Source organism: Leptinotarsa decemlineata, unplaced genomic scaffold (assembly GCF_025532065.1).
Source record: "Leptinotarsa decemlineata unplaced genomic scaffold, Ldec_3_MD MMD2_tig00000199_RagTag_RagTag, whole genome shotgun sequence".
NCBI classification, from domain to species: Eukaryota; Metazoa; Arthropoda; class Insecta; order Coleoptera; family Chrysomelidae; genus Leptinotarsa; species Leptinotarsa decemlineata.
In genome coordinates, this window is record NW_027412544.1 from 18,683,903 (window position 1) to 18,704,805 (window position 20,903).

The 20,903-nt window shown below is 33.4% G+C and overlaps 1 protein-coding gene across 1 annotated transcript in view; it reads left to right on the forward strand.

The window, feature by feature from the left end:
* Positions 1–20,903, forward strand: part of LOC111512242 (amidophosphoribosyltransferase) — a 45,698-nt gene that overhangs the window by 12,604 nt on the left and 12,191 nt on the right. The window contains exons 2-5 of the mRNA XM_074173121.1: positions 754–980; positions 5,767–6,037; positions 15,806–16,055; positions 16,113–16,480. Coding sequence (XP_074029222.1) covers positions 754–980; positions 5,767–6,037; positions 15,806–16,055; positions 16,113–16,480 — 1,116 coding nt within the window. The remainder of the gene's footprint in view (positions 1–753; positions 981–5,766; positions 6,038–15,805; positions 16,056–16,112; positions 16,481–20,903) is intronic.

The window sequence follows — 20,903 nt, forward strand, 5'->3', positions numbered from 1 at the left end:
AAAAAAATTCAATTGAGAACTTCAAACAGGTGTATATTTTTTTCAGAATATATATATATATATATATATATATATATATATATATATATATATATATATATATATATATATATATATATATATATATATATATATAAATCAAAAGGGAAAATTTGTGGGCACAACACTCAAAAAATGGAGGCAAACCGCGGACACGTGTTTCTGGCTATTAGCCTCATCAGCGCGGTGCAGCCAATTGCAAAGATGGATAACAACTGGTTACCAAAAATGAAAAACTTTACATATGCACGGTGTCACCAACAGGATCTAAACGCACATTTGTAGTTTCAATTAGAAGACCTAGCATTCCCAGGTATCATCTAACATCACCACGTAGACAGCTCTAGCTGATGTTAGATGTTAGATCAAGTACTTTCTTGGTTTTTCTCATTTTGTCTTCAATCGAGGACCGCCTGCCCAGTACTGACGATGCCCAATAGGCTAAAACAGCTGTCTCTACCGGTGGCTCTTAAATTGAAATCAATATGGGAATGATCAAAAAGTACTTATCTATATATATATATATATATATATATATATATATATATATATATATATATATATATATATATCTCAAGTTTGCCTATCAATATCAAAATAGGTTCTGAATATAAAGGGTATGGTGTGTAGATTTATATTGATTGTAACCGAAAACATAATTCAATGTTCTCAAAAAAAATTATATAGATAAATTATAAAATATATATGTTACAGAATATGTCTACGGAAAAAATATGTCAATTTGACCACACAAATGAAGAGGAAGATTTGGCATGTTCATTGGAACGTGTTGGGATAAGTAAAAGAAAAGGTAGAGGACAGGTTTCATCAGGTCTTACACATGAATGTGGTGTTTTTGGAGCTATAGGCTGTGGGGAATGGCCGACAAATTTGGAAATATCACAAATTATATGCTGGGGATTGGTCGCCCTCCAACACAGGTTGGTAAAGAACTCGTCTATAACATTCTATAACAGCAATGAAAATCACCAGTAACCTTAAAATAGTAATGCGGTGTATTATATTTGAATGTTTCACAAGAAAGTGGTTGAGAACTGTTCAGGAGTTTACTGTTCAACTGTTTGATAAAATAATTATACAACTAGTTGTTTAATAACAAAAACAGTCGAAATGTCAAACAAAAAATCTGAAATAAATAGCTACTAAAAGAAGACAACAAAGCTCAGATGAATAATACGTAAACTTTTTTTCATTAAGGTAGGTAGGTATATATGCATTGTTCTACCATCGTAAAACTTTGAAAAGTATTAACTTACTCAGTAATCTCGTAAAACAACAGTGCAATAGGTCGGTGACCTATTTCACACAAATTATCTTTCAAAATTTCATTACATGAACCTTCAAAACTTACTTGATTGATGACCTATTTAGTTTCTAGAATGCCATATTGAATATAGGATAAAGAAAATAATTTTTGTCTGATTTCTATTAAGATTTTATTTGTTACGACCGGTTTAGGGCTGTTAAACAATTTTCAAGTAAACTTGTTTACTTACTGTTTACTTGAAAATGAAAATAACTTCTGTCTGATTTCTACTAAGATTTTATTTATTACAACTAGTTTCGGTTTGTTAAACCAAAAGTCAGACAAAAGGTATTTTATTTATCCTATATTGAAACCTCAAAACCAACAATCTTGAATGTAATATTTCCAGAATAAAATCATATTCTCATTAAACTAAATTCACTGTAGACAATTTCGTATAATAATTCATTTATCGTAAAATATCTGGTAAGACAATAAAGTTACATGAAGTTAATATAGAATAAAAACACATTCAGAAACTTGAAAGTATCATTTAGTTTGTAGACAATCCGTAACAATTTAATGTTATTTTCTATTTTCAGTACCAAAATGTGATAGGTAGGTAAACTAGAACACATTCTTGGAAACATTTGTTCTTGAAATGCTTTTATTGTTGAAAGAAAGAAATAACAATATTTTCTTTGTTTTCCTATATTTGCTGTGCTCTATTTGTGAATACCCTCGTTTTATCAACAGTAATTTAACCGTCAATAATATCTAATTTGTCACATCATACGATTATTGCATCAGTATATAGAAAATTTAAAAGCACTCGACTAACCTTTGATTTGTGAAGATGAAGTTATTTATTTCTTCATACTGAAGTATAACTATAGATAATGAATATTTGTGTAATATTTTTCAGACAGATATATAAAAACGTTTTGACGGATGTTTAATATTTCAAACAAATATCAAAGCGGCATACATCAAAGCTGATGATACCTTCAAACTTTCGGAATATTGTTCTGTAGAATGTATATTATACGAAGCTGATTCATATAATCCTTTAGTATTAAGTCATACCTTTCAACGTGCGATCACAAGTAACTAGAAAAATGTTTTTTGAATCTGATTAGTTATTATCAATTTCTTCATCCACATGATTGATTTCATTTCAACTGGGTTATTGACCTCTCTCTCTCTCTCTCTCCATCTTAAAAGAATACAGTGTGAATGTAAATAGTCCCCTCTCTTTACTTGTTAAGGCAACAAGATATCAAGGTTGGACAAAATTTACGTAAAATTGTATTATTTTTAGCACCGAGACGGCGCTATCAATTTTTTTCAAATGGAAAGGGAGTGTCTTGTGATACCTTGTTTGATAGATATTTTGATTTTCTCTTCAACATTTTTGTATTTTTGGAAATCAGATTTTTTTTTAAATTAATTTTGTTTGCATTTTTCAAAGGATATGGTAAATTCAAAACCACTCCAAAAAATCGATTGTTTTGCAATATTCATTTTAATATTGAAAACCTAGGTATGTTGATTACAATGATTTTAAAAATCAAATTTTAGTGTTTCAATTTGTTTTTTGCCAGATGAATAAAGTTACGAAGGAGTTTTTATGTCATTTATACGTCTATTATATTTTTTGGTTTGTATAAATTAATTGTTGGTTCCTTACTATCTAAATTGTAAGTTTCGAATGAACTATAAAGAGAAATAAATAGGTACATTTTGAATATTTTAGTTTAGTGACACGTCTATATAAATAGTTCCAGACATGCTCAATAAGATATCACAATAAATGAAAAATGTATGGAAAATGAACCAAGCTTGCATAAAGAATAATTTTGAGTGTTATCCAAAAGCTTAATGCCTCAAACCTAGATGGTTTAGTATATATAAATCATAGTATATATATATATATATATATAAATCAAGTTTTATTGGAAAATCTGTTTGATGTGAATTAATTTGGTAACAATTTCCTTTAATTCATTAAAAAAAAAAATTAAAATCGAGCTAAAACTGAAAAAATTATGCAAGATCAAAATTTGTTAACATCTCAAGTGGTCGTTTTTTATGAACCTCAGTGTTGTATATGAAAGCATGTGCCTGTATATATTACAATATATACACAAAATGTTGATGTGGGGGGGAGAGGGTAATTACTTCCATTAGGTACCCCTCTAAATCCACCCTTACGTACACTTCAGATGTCACGTATCCCTTTACAAAAAACTAGGGTGGTCATATCATCAGGTGATCTAGTGGGCTCTTCTAAGACCACGTTTGCCTATCTACCAGTTTGGATAACTGATAAACCCAAATTAGTTTTTAATTGATGTTACTTTTCAGCAAAATGAATTAGGTACCTCTCTTCATTATGACAGGGTGGCTAAAATTGGATATATTACCATTATCCAAACCGGCTAAACGTGGTCGTTTAGCATGGCTAGATCAACTCATATAATGACCTTAAAATTTAAAGTATTCGTTATACAATCGCAGTCTATTCCAAAGCCCCTCATAGATAGAATAAGAAATGCTCCTGAGGAAATTACCCCAGAAACATTCGTTAATGCAAGAAATGAATTTGTAAACAGACTTCATTATAATGAAAATTATGGTTATTTATCGTTTGTTTTCAGATTCGTGAAACGAATATAACATTGCTAATTACTCAAGAACGACTGATCCGCTTTCCGAAATAAAAAAGTGTCATAGCTATTTTTTGGTTTATTGGCCGTGGTCAGGCTTTTATGAGTGGCGTTTCCTCTACAGTTGCAGTAGATATTTTCAAATGCTATACGTTGTCGATCCAAGACTTGATGCTGGCCCAAATATTAGAAGAATTTGTAATTACTTTGTTTGACCCAACTATTTTAGCAATACAAAAATTACTCTCTTGTATGAATTGAAAGGGTTATATTTTTAGGAGAGACTAATTTTTGGGAATGAAAGTTTTTGGCTTTTTACTACTTCATCTTGATACAAAAAAAAAACTCTCTTGTAATTTCGAATGTACTGCATAAGAAATCAGTCGAGGTAAAATCAACTCTGTTTAAAAAAAAAGGTTTTTCCATTAACCAGCTGTCACACCCCTTCGAACGACAACCTTCAGAAGTCGAAAATTGTGCGAGGTCTTACTTTTTAACGTGCGATTCCAACACAGGTTGGGAATCACACGTTACTTAAATTCAGAAGCATTTTTATAAGTGCCAAAAAATAACGAATGTTCTTTTAGAAGTAATGATTTCTCCCTAAGATTATTTTTATATTCCTTTGTTGCCGGTTGATTAATTTTAGCTCCGAGTTGGTGAATTGTCTGCAAATGGCTGAGAGGTAGTTATAGAGGAATTTTTCGATTCCTCGTTCAATTTATGACAAATAAAACCTCTTGTCTTTTTTTCGTATGAGACGCCATTTTCATGGTCGAGTAGGCCAATGTTCCGTACCTCACCTACTGGCTATATGCTAAAATAGGCTGGTGCACCATCATGCATAAACCAGAAGTGTCGTCTCAGCTGCAGAGGAATTTCTTCAAGAAGAACTCTTTCTGTATGGATGAAAATATGAACCAATTAAATGATCAAGTACCCCAAGCCAATTATTTACTGAATACTGAAAAACGAGCATGTTAAATGTAGTGAATAATGTATACTGATTTATCCATCAATATGAAAGACAAAAGTTACAAGAGTTTTAGAAATGATATAAAACAATTACCTACTAGCAAATAGAGCATAATATGAATTATCGGAAATTTACAAGGACAAATTCTGACACAGCGTATCTCATTTTTGAAACAGAGTATATTTACAAACTGCGAATCAATTTGTTCTTCAGACAATCGTCATTCAAGTTGATTTTAAAATAATTGCAAGCGTTTAGGCTATGCAATAAAATCGTATCAAATTTTAATACCATTACACCCATGTAAGCATTGTGTATTGTGTAACCATGTACTCGTATATATAAGTAGGTATATATGTTTAGTTGCATAGTACCTACTTGTAATAACCGATATATAGTTTTCCAATAACTAGATAAAATTTCATGATGTTTGTTTCTATCTTGCCCTTTAGTTATAAATATAATATGTTGTTAGTGATATATAACAGATTTAGCGAAACTCATTCATACATGACTAGCTTCATCAACAATTTTTCAATCTTTCGATAAAAAAAAATAATTAAACATTTACATGATTGTTATGCCAAAATGAAAGTTTAAATAAGTATAAAGGCTTATCTGACATTTCCTTAAAATATTCATATTTAACAAAATATTGACAGTAACCTATCAGTGCCGCTGATAATACGCGTTAAGATTTTTCGGCGCCCTATACGACAAAAAAGCAATTATCACCAAAATGAAAAAAAATCATAAGTTTTTGAAGTTGATTTCGGTCTTGAGCCCACGTCATTAAAATATTCATTTATTTTCAGGGGTCAAGAGTCTGCTGGAATAGTGACAAGTGAAGGAACTTGTTCCAAATCCTTCAACGTAGTAAAAGGCATGGGAATGATTAGTAATATATTCAATGATGAAGCAATCAGACGATTGAAAGGAAGTATAGGTATTGGGCATACTCGATATTCCACCAGTGCTGCATCTGAAGAGGTGAATTGTCAGCCATTCGTTGTGCACACAGCTCATGGCGCATTAGCAGTGGCACACAACGGAGAACTGGTCAATTGTGATAGTTTGAGAAAACAAGTAAGTAACATTTATTATTACTTACCCGAAGTTACATGTGAATATAAGTATATCTCAATATAATAACAAGAAATTATTTAATGTACAATTTTTATAAACATCAGTCATATTTCGATTCATACAGAATACAAGGCGAGAAGGTAGTATTTATTCTTCAACTCTTGAACGTCAGGTCGCTCATGCACACAATGATTAATTCGTTCCAATAACTTGGAAAATTTATTATAAATATCCAGATTCCGATCGTACGCGTGGAATATTCATGCGCAAGTTCTCTTTGAAGTCTTAGAACGATTTGTGTTAGCTAAAAAAAAAGAGGCGGTGTCTCATATTTTATACTGTGAAAAATGCAATATTACAATTGGACTAACAGTGCTATCGGTCCAAATCTGAAATTTTTATCAATTCCAACGGAGATTTATAAATCATTCAATGAATTAACCAATGTAATGGTCTCAATCAACCAAAAAACCCAATTGAAAAATAGTAGACAACAAAAAGTGCAATAAAAATTTTTTCAATGAAACTTTTACAATTTTCTTCTAAGCCACGAAATAATAAATCAATAGAAAAAAATATTTTTAAAAACAAATTTTTAATTACATCCTCCGAAAATATTAAAGTGTGATTAAATCAATTCTTACACGTTAATACATTCCACAATCTATTTGCTGTAAAGCGAGATTCATCTATTTTATAAAAAAATATATTTGTATTCAGGTCAAGATCAAGTTACATATTGTATTCCTTCTATACACAAGTAAATCTCGCGACAAACTTTTATATCATAAAATACATTGTGTAATGTAATTATTTGATGGAAGAATTTTGTCAATGAAATTTTAACAATTTTGTCCTATGCCACGAAATAATGAATTAATAGAAGAAATGTTTTTAAAAACAAGCGTTTAATTACATCCTCCGAAAAAAATTAAACAGTAATTAAATCAATTCTTACAAGTTATTACATTAGATACACAATCTATATACTTTATACACAGGTAAATCTCACCATAAACCTTTATGTCGCAGGATACATTGTGTAATGTAAGATAGGATTCATTTGATTTGAATTTTATTTTCTTATTTTTTAAGATAACACGATCAAATATTTGTATCACCAAAGTATCTCTAATTTTTGCCAAGTTTTAACTCTTTAAATTTGACAAAATGGTTAAGGCTAAAGGAGCATGAAAGAAACTGCAGACTAGGCTAAACGGACAAGTCGGCTGTGGCGGAGCACGGACTCAGTGAAGGAAACCACAGAAGTATGTTTGAAAACACGAAACTCATTGCCCCCAACCAGGGATACCATAGCCGACTGGTACGGGAGGCAATAGGGATACACAAACACACGGATAATTTCAACAGAAAATAAGAAGCTGTGAACCTCAACCAAATATGGAATCCTATTCTAAGAAGTTCTAGAATAGCAAACAGCATGAGGTCAGGTAGAAAAGGGCGGATGAATGTTATCGACAATTTATCTAGTCCAGGTACAGGCACACCAAGCTACTTTTGAGTTGCTGGAAAAATTGCCCCTCGGCAGCTATTGACGCGCTTACTGATATAATAAATGAATCGTTTGTCTCGGGAACATTTCCAACAATACTTAAATCAGCCAGGTGATTCCAATTTACAAAGGAGGGGATAGGGAGGATCCATCAAATTACAGACCAATATCCCTTCTATCTACTATTGCAAAAATCATAGAAATATTAGTAAAGAAGCGACTCATGTCATTTGTCATTAAACATAAAATACTAAATGGTAACCAATACGGTTTCCAAACCAACAAAAGTACAAATGACGCTATCTATAATTTTTTAGAAAACGTGTACACTAATCTTAATAATCAAGAAGCGACCACGGCGGTGTTCTGTGACTTATCCAAAGCTTTTGATTGTGTACTGCTGCAGAAGCTTGAGTACTATGGCATCAGAGGCATATCCCGTAAATGGATGACATCTTACTTGCAAGACCGGGAACAATATGTGAAAGTTTCGGGTGCAGTATCTGAGGGAAAAAAATTGACCAGCGGAGTTCTACAAGGTTCTGTCTTAGGGCCCATATTATTTTTGCTATATGTGAATGATCTCACGAACTTAGTGGTAGGTTCACTTTATTTGCAGATGATACAACTATAGAATGGCACACTAAAGATAATATTCTCAGCCAATTGATCTCCTTAGATCTAACTGAAATAAAAAGGTGGTGCGATGCCAATCAAATGGTCTTCAACTCTAAGAAAACTAAAGTGTTATCATTTTAATGGGACATCGACAAAATACAACTAGATAATGATACACTTATGAAATCTAATAATTACAGATTCTTAGGTGTTGTATTGCTAGAAAAGCCTACTTTGCTCTCCTGAAATCTCACATCAGATATGGGATAGCATTTTGGGGAGCCTGCTCACAAGCGTTGTTCTCAATGATCTTTAAGCTACAAAAGAGAGCACTGAGATACATATGCCATGTTAATCACCAAACTTCATGTAAACCCTTATTTATATCTCAGAGGATACTCACGTTAACATCAATTTTCGTGCTAGAATCAACTAGTTTAGTTCATAAGCATAAACTACATTTATTAAAATCTGACACTACACGTAATACTAGGGCAGATGGCCATTATATACCTTTATCAATCCCCAGAACCACCCAATACCAAAATTCAATTGTTTACAATGGTACGAAAATGTTCAACCATCTACCGAAGCAAATTAAAAATATTCATAGCACTCCGAAATTCAGAAGGGCCGTAAAAATTTTTTTAATAACAAGCCTGTTTTATGATTTGAGGGAATTTTTTGAACAAAATTTTGAATAGCTGTGATAGCAGTACAAAATATGTCGTATCTATGTCTCCCACTAAATAGTGTTAAAGGTAGGTGTGTATGTATGACTATATATGTATGTACATATTAACTGTATTGAGAAATCAAACATTTTATAAAATTATTATATGTGTGTACATGGGTCTATATGTAAGTGTGTGTATATATATATATATATATATATATATATATATATATATATATATATATATATATATATATATATATATATATATATATATATATATATATACAGGGTCCTGCAACAGTGGCGCGGTGTTCCATATCTCTATATAGGAAGCAGATAGGGATCTAATTTTCTATAATATTACCTTATTGCTCGAGCTCGACAAAATAAAAATATTGGCGGTCACAAAGGGTGTTTGATTTTTTCTGGGCGGATCCCAACTGTGTCTTTTTAAATGGCAACCTATATTTTTTATCGCTTTTTCGGTTTCTTCATAGAAAATAAAATAAACTTTATGTATATCTGCACTTCGAAAATATTGACGGTTTTCGAGATATCTAGCATGACAGGTTTTTTTTCCCAATATTCGTCACTCAGAATATTTGAAATTATAAAGTGGTGCCAAGTCCAGTTGAAATTTTTTTTTGGTCGAATATTCTACATTGGTAACTCTCTCAAACGATATATCTGAAATCGACCTGTGATATACAGGGTATGAAAAACCGCTTGCCAAATATTGTAAATGAAAATTTGCAAAATCTTCCTTATATTAAATGGAACACCCTGTATATTATTGATCCATAAGAAGCGCCAACGAAACCTCTACAAATTTCATTAAGTATTCCCTATGGCTAAGTTCAATAGTTTTTCTTAAATGAGCATTTCTTTCGAAAAATGGTCATTTTTTCAAAGCGAAATCCATTTGACGACTGATAAAAATATACGAAAGATATCTTGTTTCAATTTTGTACATTAGAAGGTGTCCAAACAAATATTTTTTTAGGAAATAAATGTATGTACCTATCACTTTTTGCTCTAAATGGAAAATTATTTTTTCATTGGATGCAGAATTTCACTCATAAATCGTGCAATATCAAACCAAACAAGTTAAAAGAAAGAAACATTATAAATAACTATTTTTTTCATGTTATTATATTCATTCAGAGCTTGAGTTCAAGATATTCAAATTTGTCAACTGGCAAATTACAAAACTACAAAAGGGAGAGTTTAATTAAGGTTGATAATGAAACTTTTATAAAATATGTTCAACATGTCTTCCATTTTCTTGAATGCAGAGCTGAAGTCTATGTTTGAAAGACTGTTCTACCCTGCGCAAGACAGCTGGTGTAATGCTGCGAAAAGCATTCGTTATTCTAAGTCGCATATTTTCGGGAGAAGTTGGTGGCTCAACGTAAACCATATTTTTTATGTATCCCCATAAGAAAAAATCTAGTTTCGTCAAATCTGGTGATCTAGCGGGCCACCGTACAGGCCCATTCCGTCCTATCCATTTATTGGGAAATACTTCATTCAGATGATCTCTCACTTCTGCCGAATAGTGAGCAGGTGCACCATCATGTTGTAACCACATTCTATTGCGGAGGTCAAGAGGAATATCATCTAACAAACCTGGTAAATCATTTCGTAAGAAATTGAGATACACCGACGGAATGGGCCACCGTACAGGCCCATTCCGTCCTATCCATTTATTGGGAAATACTTCATTTAGATGATCTCTCACTTCTGCCGAATAGTGAGCAGGTGCACCATCATGTTGTAACCACATTCTATTGCGGAGGTCAAGAGGAATATCATCTAACAAACCTGGTAAATCATTTCGTAAGAAATTGAGATACATTGCACCATTCATATGTCCCTCAAAAAAGTATGGACCAATTACATATTCTCCAATGATGCCTCCCCAGACATTTATCGACCACCTATGTTGATAATCCACCTGTCTCAATAAGTGAGGATTTTCTGTCGCATAATAATGGTAATTATGTCGATTTACAAATCCATTTTTATGGAATGTCGATTCATCCGACCATAAAATATTATTAAAAAAATATTCGTTTCGACGAATTTTGTTCATGGCCCAATTGCAAAATCTCACTCTTTTCTCGAAATCAGCATACAGTAGTTCTTGATGTAACTGAACGTGGTATGGATGCAAGCGATGTTTCTTCAATACTCGTTGCACTGATCTCTCACTTATATCCACTATTTCCCCAATTTGTCGTTGACTCCTACTAGGATCTTCTTCAACAGCAAGAAGAACTTGCAATTCATTATCTTCATTAGTAGCTGGCTTGATGCGCTCATGTTTGGAATAATTAATAGATCCAGTTTCAACGAATCGTCCCAAGACCTTTCGGAAAGATCTTTCATCTGGATGCCTTCTATCTGGATACCGTTGAGAATAAATTCTACTTGCCAATAAACAATTCCTGTCTGATTCACCTAATATGAAAATCATATCAATCAAATCACTTTTTGATAACAACATTCTGATGAAATTATACCGACAGTTCAACTTCACGATTGACTAAAAATTTCAATATTCATTTGCAGCCAAATATTTTGTTCTGTCATTTGCCAGACTACTTGATTTCCAATAAATATTTCATTCGCTGAAAGGTTGTTTTAGACCGAAAGAATATGGCACAAATTCCGAGATTTTTTAAATTATTGTAACTATTCAAGAACATCCATTTTGTGGTGTAATTCGCAACTTGTTTATCTAGCAACAGGTAATTTTAGGAATGGGCGATATTTTAAGGAAAGGGTGTTTTTTGTATATTCTTATCAGTCGTCAAATGGATTTCGCTTTGAAAAAATGACCATTTTTCGAAAGAAATGCTCATTTAAGAAAAACTATTGAACTTAGCCATAGGGAATACTTAATGAAATTTGTAGAGGTTTCGTTGGCGCTTCTTATGGATCAATAATATACAGGGTGTTCCATTTAATCTAAGGATTAAATTTTCATTTACAATATTTGGCAAGCGGTTTTTCATACCCTGTATATCACAGGTCGATTTCAGATATATCGTTTGAGAGAGTTACCAATGTAGAATATTCGACCAAAAAAAAATTTCAACTGGACTTGGCACCACTTTATAATTTCAAATATTCTGAGTGACGAATATTGGAAAAAAAACCTGTCATGCTAGATATCTCGAAAACCGTCAATATTTTCGAAGTGCAGATATACATAAAGTTTATTTTATTTTCTATGAAGAAACCGAAAAAGCGATAAAAAATATAGGTTGCCATTTAAAAAGACACAGTTGGGATCCGCCCAGAAAAAATCGAACACCCTGTTTGACCGCCAATATTTTTATTTTGTCGAGCTCGAGCAATAAGGTAATATTATAGAAAATTAGATTCCTATCTGCTTCCTATATAGAGATATGGAACACCGCGCCACTGTTGCAGGACCCTGTATATATATATATATATATATATATATATATATATATATATATATATATATATAAATATATATATATATATATATATATATATATATATATATATATATATATATATATATATATATATATATATATATATACAAATATGAAAGTTATTGAGTGTCTTGATATAGAAACATAAGTTAATATCGGACATAGCACTCATGAAAGTGGCAAACCATAGACACGTGTTTCGGGCTTTTGGCCCATCATCAGTATGGTGCAGCCAAGTGTAAGGATGGGCAACACTTGGTTACCAAAAGATAGAAATATAGAAATACAAATGCACGAAGCCACCAACAGGAGCCAACCGCACATTTGTGGTTTCAGTTGATAGATCTCGTGTTCACAAGAAAACTATCAAAATCACCACGGAGGCAGCTATAGCTACCTGCGTGACATCCGGGTCCAGGAAATTATACAAATATGAAAGTTATTGAGTGTCTTGATATAGAAACATAAGTTAATATCGGACATAGCACTCATGAAAGTGGCAAACCATAGACACGTGTTTCGGGCTTTTGGCCCATCATCAGTATGGTGCAGCCAAGTGTAAGGATGGGCAACACTTGGTTACCAAAAGATAGAAATATAGAAATACAAATGCACGAAGCCACCAACAGGAGCCAACCGCACATTTGTGGTTTCAGTTGATAGATCTCGTGTTCACAAGAGAGAATTATACATATTTGTATAATTTCCTGGACTCGGATGTCACGCAGGTAGCTATAGCTGCCTCCGTGGTGATTTTGATAGTTTTCTTGTGAACACGAGATCTATCAACTGAAACCACAAATGTGCGGTTGGCTCCTGTTGGTGGCTTCGTGCATTTGTATTTCTATATTTCTATCTTTTGGTAACCAAGTGTTGCCCATCCTTACACTTGGCTGCACCATACTGATGATGGGCCAAAAGCCCGAAACACGTGTCTATGGTTTGCCACTTTCATGAGTGCTATGTCCGATATTAACTTATGTTTCTATATCAAGACACTCAATAACTTTCATATTTGTATAATTTCCTGGACCCGGATGTCACGCAGGTAGCTATAGCTGCCTCCGTGGTGATTTTGATAGTTTTCTTGTGAACACGAGATCTATCAACTGAAACCACAAATGTGCGGTTGGCTCCTGTTGGTGGCTTCGTGCATTTGTATTTCTATATTTCTATATTTTGGTAACCAAGTGTTGCCCATCCTTACACTTGGCTGCACCATACTGATGATGGGCCAAAAGCCCGAAACACGTGTCTGTGGTTTGCCACTTCCATGAGTGCTATGTCCGATTGTCCGATATTAACTTATGTTTATATATATATATATATATATATATATATATATATATATATATTATTTTCTTGTTTTTATCATCTGACAATTCTGTCCTGTTTTGTATTTATAACCAATTGATATAGAATAAATTAGGGAAAACTGTTTTTATATCTATTCTACTGTATTGTTGTAAAAATATTTTATAGTAACATGACTGTATATATACATTAATTACATCCACTTTTAACATCCGACAATCCATATTGGTTTGCATAATTTTAATTTCATTTAATTATAATGACTTCCTGCTCATTTTAAGCAGTTAGGATTTATGTACTATTATATTTAGGAGGTTTGTCAATAAGAATTATATTCTTCAGATAATAAAGCATGCTTTGATTTGATTTGATTTGATTTGAGTCAACATAAACACGCTTAATGCAATTTATATAAATCAGGTACAGGTAGTAGCACCAAACTTCCTACGTCAGCGTAAATACTCGTCATGCATCCATAATATCCAGTCATCAAAGAGAAAAACCCATGATGTATTTGAAGATGCTAGCCACTTGCGCCAGCGAAACGCCAGGAATAAATTCCAGAAAATCTATGGCCTTTAAACTCAAAAAGTAGTGACTTTAAACTTGATATGGTGGCTATCTTGTATTCCGATATTCTGAATTTGTTTCCCCTTTAATCCTTTCATTTCATATTCATATCATCGGAGTGTATAAAAAAACCTAGTTCACCATTTTTTGAAGTCCGACATATTGGACGGAGGGTCATTGTTTTTTGTATCATTTCCAGCAAACCCTCTCATTTGATACCCATATTATAGGGGTACATAAAAAATAGTCCGTCATTTTAGACGTTCCGAAATATTAATTGGATTTAAACTGATAATGTCATATTATTATTCATATTATTTTTAGCAAACTCTCTCATTTAATTTTCATATTATAAGAAAAAAAGTGTGCCATATTGGATGTAGATCATTAACATGTGTGCAAAATATTCAGCATTGAGGATAATTACCTACTACAAAATTGAGTTGTAAAATTTGATCCGAAGTAATATACATACATACAAATATTGCAAGTCGAATATAAATTTGTAAGAATAAGAAAAATTTGTATTTGTATCATTTTACGTCAGTGGTTCTTTTTTCACCTATGAAGAAATATTTTTATTTGTGTGGGGAACTTGAAGAAAAGTGTTTTCATAGCCATATTTTTTATGTAATTCACCCATTTAGTTCATCACAAATCAAGAATGACATTCAGTTTTGGATTGAGTAAGACCATTAAGTTTCGGAATACCTTTTAAAGTTTATTTGCATTTGAGAGGACAATGTCCCTATTCTTCTTATACCTTGGCAGTTGATGGATATTTATTACAGTTTATTCCTAACTCAACGTACTTTTACTTTTTTGCAGGAATGATACAAGTTCTCCTGATTTTTCAAAAATAGTTTGAATTTCTGAAACTTGATTTCTGATGTTTTGCGTTAATTTGTAGTTATCAATATCTTTATACTTTTCTGTTTGAATCTGCTTAAAATCTGTTTTTTCGTTAGCCAGCTGTCGCACCCCTAAGAACGACAACCCTCAAAAGGTCTTACCTTTTGTGCATGTGAAAATCGATCGTTCAGACTGAGGCTTGAACCACCGACTAACACGGCGGTCGATTTGAGTGAGTGAACAAAGCACCTACGTCGAACTGACCGGCTACCGACGGACCTTTGTTCAATGCTTTTCAATCATATGAAATGATTGAAATAGTGGAAACAGAAATACATACTCATTAATGACTACCACAATTACCAATGTACTTGTCTCTAGTTCACAATTTTGACACCAGAGGGGGTATCGCTCCCGGTCAAAGATCATTGAAATGGGAAAAAGAGCTTTTATGACATTTAGCAGATCTGTAGTGCTATAGTGTGCGGTATTATTGGTTACTTATTCATTCAATATAAAGGTTTCACGTTGAGCATGTAAAGTTTGGTGTTGGATAATTATATTCATTTTTCTCAATTAGTTATTATGAGGACCGATATAACTCAATTCAATTCATTGAAATAGTTTCCAGTAATTGTATTTCAATATTTAAAATTTTAAGAGTTGAGCTAATGGTTCCTCAAATTATTTTCATCAAGAGTTATTATTGGAATCGAATCTCGATAGTAAAATGATAATTATGTTTTCAGGTATTAGAACACGGTGTTGGACTCTCTACTCATTCTGACAGCGAGTTAATAACTCAAGCTTTATGTTTGAATCCTCCAGAGGGCGAACCAAATGGAGAACCAGACTGGCCAGCTAGGATAAAGCATTTCATGGATTTGGCCCCTCTCAGTTATTCACTAGTCATTATGTTGAAAAATCGAATATATGCAGTTAGGGATCCTTATGGTAACAGACCTTTATGTTTAGGAAAGATATTACCTTTTAACGAACGTAAGGCGAATTTAACACTAGTTTTCTAAACCTATAACTTGAACTATCTCTCTACAGCTCTGGATGGAGAATGTGACGAGAGCAGAGAAGCTGAGGGGTGGGTGGTTTCTTCTGAGTCATGTGGGTTTTTGTCCATAGGGGCCCAGTATGTCCGAGAAGTATTTCCTGGAGAAATTATAGAAATGACTAGATATGGTATTCGCACAATTGACATTATACAAAGACCTGAAGATAAGTTGCAAGCTTTTTGTATTTTTGAATATGTTTACTTTGCTAGATCTGACAGCATATTTGAGGGTCAAATGGTGTATGCTGTGAGAATGCAGTGTGGCAGGCAATTAGCTATTGAACATCCAGTGGAAGCTGATATCGTCAGTGCTGTTCCGGAGTCTGGCAATGCTGCTGCCCATGGATTTTCAAGACAGGTATCCAAAATTTTCAGTTAGAAATTTTGATATGCATCTTATATGTACAAAACATTCTCTGAAATCCACTTCATTTCAGACTTCAGATAGACTCAGCGTTATTTAAATTCTAGCTTTTGCATAAGTATCTCTTAAATGGTAAAAGATAGAGAGTCAGTTGAATTGCGGCAAAGTTTCTAATCAAGAGTATTGTAGATGATACCAATAAATCGACTCTAAATTTTTGGTTTCGGAGATATACGGAACCAGAAAATTCTAATTTCAATATTAGAGTATATCTATCGTATCTATTTTTATTCACGTAAATACAGAAACCAGTTTGAACTTTGTCATGAAAACTTTCAATGGACTATTATGATCATAGAACTTTTATACAGAGTGTTGTCCGACTTTGAAATTTCAAATACGGACCTACTGTTTTTGTAGCAATTTTTCACGAGTTTCTTCAGATCATCAGATGAATTATTGCTATTATAGTCTTATTAGGGCTCTAATAATCGGTAGAATGAAAACAATATTGTTTCTTTGTGTATCATAGCCGGTCCTCAAAAAACGTTTTGACTACCTTAGATTAGTTGAAAACCCAACCTTTTACTTTCGTAGATGTTTTTCCTTGTCGCACTACCTCCAAAAACTAAAACAAAAACATGTACTTTTATGTCCCTTCCTATTCTCCCACGGTATTCAGTGAACAATTCAGGATGGAACTGTTCACGAAAGTCAATTAGTAAAAAATAACCACTTTGAAATATGGAAAAATATGAATCGGTGTTGGAAACAAATAATATTTGAACCATGTAAAATGTTATTCATAAATTCACCATAATGAAAGATAATAAACAAAATATATCGAATTTTGTAATATTGGTTTTGGGAATAAACCACTTCATATGCGCTTCAAATAAAAAAGATGGATCTATTGCACAGTCCATTTTTTGTAAACAATTATCATTTTGTATTACTGACTCCCGCAAAAGGTGATGGTAGCCTATAGTGCCGGCATCACGAGATCCGAAATAGGGGTGGGACATACAAGTTTTTGCTAAAATTCTGGAGGTGGTAAGATTTAGGATAATATCAGTGGAAATGCGGTAAATGGAACAGTGGTAGTGCACTCGACTCACGACTGGAAGGTTGGGAGTTCGATCCCAACCTCGACCAGATATTTTTCTCGGGAGAATTTATCTAGTTGAAGCTGGGATGATTCTGCAACGTTACATGGCTGACGGACTGCCAATAGCCATGATGCTTCCTAGGTGGTTCGTGGAGTTATTAACATTGCCTAATCCAGGACACGAGGTTAATAAACAATGCAGTCGATGCCGATAACACCCAAAAAAAATATCAGTGGAAATATTAGATCAAAAAGATGGTTATTACATCAACATATTTTGGGTTATTTATTCAAATGGAAATGGGTCTGAGAATTTTTCAAAAGTCAACTTACGGCGGAGGGAGACGTTAGAATACTCCTGCCTGGTGAGGGTTCACCCGTGGAAAAAAGAGTTCTCCTAAATGACGCCCCATCCTAGGATGTGTATATCCGTGTCGAAAGGATATATGATTCTGAGTCCACTCAGAGTCACTAACAGAACCTTCGAGATACCGGACACCCCCTCGTCGTATGAAATTTTGCAACTTTAATGAAGAGCAATGCCATGATGGACCTTCTTTCCCTAGCTAGTCGTGGCATCTTTTATGGATCAAGCAGTTCCCAAAGAATCTGACCCTGATTTTACACAGGAGACGGAGGTCGAATAAACAACACCAACTGTCGTCCTTTCTGTAACATCGAATCAAAGGCAGGGGCTTCTTTGTTATTCATTTCTTGAACAAACCCACCTATGGGGCTAGGTAGTGTAGCCATGAAGTGACGCATCGTCTTCTCAAGAGCAAGATATTTTATGAATTTGCTTTGCACCTAATTCTTGAGCAATAGAAGCAAAATCTGCATCAGGAGAGAAAAAAAACCTTTCTTCGAGTAGATCTTCAAATGTTTACACTCAAACTATGATTCACCCAAAGCAGAGACACAATAAACCCTTGCGGGTTGCGGTGGAGGGTCAAATAGACCCACTCACTTTGGACCTAACCCAAAGCAAAGCCAAAAACGCCATGCTTAGTTGAATCTGATGTATCATCAGGTATACTTAACGTACAGATTCCGTCATATGAGAACATTTCTGCGATTATTAAGGGGAAAATCTTGCACCTTGAAAAGTCGACAACTTCAATATCGAGCAATGAACTGGAATCTCTCCAGTATGACATTATGGCTGGATATTCCAGAAAATAGTTCACAGGTACGATTCCAGTGCTGTAAATTACGGCCTGAAAGTCTACAGTTCACCTGAGAGAATCAGGAGGGCGTCTCCTAGCTGGTAGATGCAGTTAATACCATGCAGCCATAGACGGCCTTTTTCCTGAAATGCGTTCCAGGCGATCTATTTCTCAAGCCACATTTGTGTTGCTTGTCTAACTGACAAAAGTAGTCGCAGACTGACAGCCGATCCTGTCCTCACTAGATTAAGGAAATCTTGGGGTAGATTATTCTTCACCAGAAAATGTATGCGCTGGTAACTGAGTATAGACAGGCAGACAGACAGAATTTATTTAATCATGTTATGCATACAATACATTTATGAAAGATCAAAAAGAGTGCACGCTGTACTGAGTACAAAATTAAAAGATAATTAATATAAAATTATTAATGATAATTTGAAATAAAACTTAACTACTAGGTAGAATAAAATATTAGTGCTATAGAACATCACATAGCAACATATAAAGTAATATAAAGTGGATAAATCATTAAGTATGAGTACTATTCATATAATCCTGTGTTGAGCAAAACAGTTTTTTAAAAGGAATGTTTTAACTCTCCTCTTGAATGATGGAGTACTGAGCTGAGTGAAGTCAACTGGTAAATGGTTGTACAACTTGAGGTCCAGTGAATTTCGTATAGACATTTCTAGTTTATTCAGCGGTTGTCTAAATTTATCTGCATTTCTAGTGGGATAATTATGATAGTCTGATTGGGTGGAGAATATATTTTTCTTTTTATGGATCTCTAACAAAGTGTTCACAATAAATACACAAGGCAAAGGCAGAATTTTGTAAAAGATGAAGAGAGGTTGGCATGGTTCGTTGAATGAAGCTCCAGCTATTATTTTAACTGCTTTTTTGCATATGGAAAATATTTGGAGAATGAGAGGATTTTTCCCATAAGAGAGTTCCATACATCAAAGGGGAGTGAAATAGTTACGCAGTTAGTAATGTATTGGTATTTATAAAACTTTTCAGCTGGCGAAGAAGGTAGAGCTGAGTTGACAATTTTTTGCACAGAAAGTCAATATGATTTTCCCATTTAAGTGAGTCATCAATAATTATACCTAATAATTTTACGTGCTTCTATTATTTGAAGAATAACTATTTATTGAGTTTTGCCCCTATTTAATTTCAAATTATTGGAAGTAAACCAGTTAACAGCCTTTTCTTCAATTTCATCGGCCTTGTCGAGTAGTTTACTCATGTCGAAGTTAGAGTGAATCATTGTGGTATCATCTGCAAAACAGATGACTATTCTAGGTAGTAGGTTTTGAAAAATATCCTAAAATGGATATAATCGAGATAGGTCTATAGTTGTCTGATATATTGGGATCATCTTTTTTAAAGATAGGCACCACTTTACTTATTTTAAACACATCGGGAAAGATACCTTCCGTGAAGGAGCGATTCATCAAAAGTGTCAATGGTTCAACAAGAACGTCAATGGTTTCTTCGATGATTTGACTATTCAAGTGAAATATGTCAAAGCTAGAGGTGTTCTTGAGTTTTCGAATCGCAAGTGTTACTTCTTCATGATTAACTGCTAGTAGAAAAAATGAATTAAGTGGTTTTGGGAGGCTAGAAATATAATCGAGATCGGAGATGTTGCAGGTAGGTAGAGATTTAATGATATTCTCGACAATATTATAGAAAAATCTGTTAAATTCATTGACACTGATGTTGTTGGAAATTGTTTTGAGCTCACCAGTAGAGTTTCGTTCGTAGTTCAATAAGTTCCAAGTATCTTTATGTTTGTTGGTTGAATTTTTTATAAATTTATCATACGATTTTTTTTGCCTTGTAAACAAACTGCAATTTCATATTCATGTTTGAATTTTTCCGTATGACTGGAATGTTTTGAAGAGGTACTTACAGTGCGCAGTGCTTGTAAAGTATCTCTCATTGAACGTAATTCATCATTAAAAAAAATGGCAGGTCCCTTTCGCCGAATTTTGACTTTTATTTTTTTCATTGTTTACTAATAAGGGAACTATATGAGTTGTTCAGAAATTCTGCTAGTGAGTTCAACGAGGATTCAATATTGTGGAAAATTTGTCAATCAACATTCTCTAGGGACCGTTTCATAGCTTCCAAG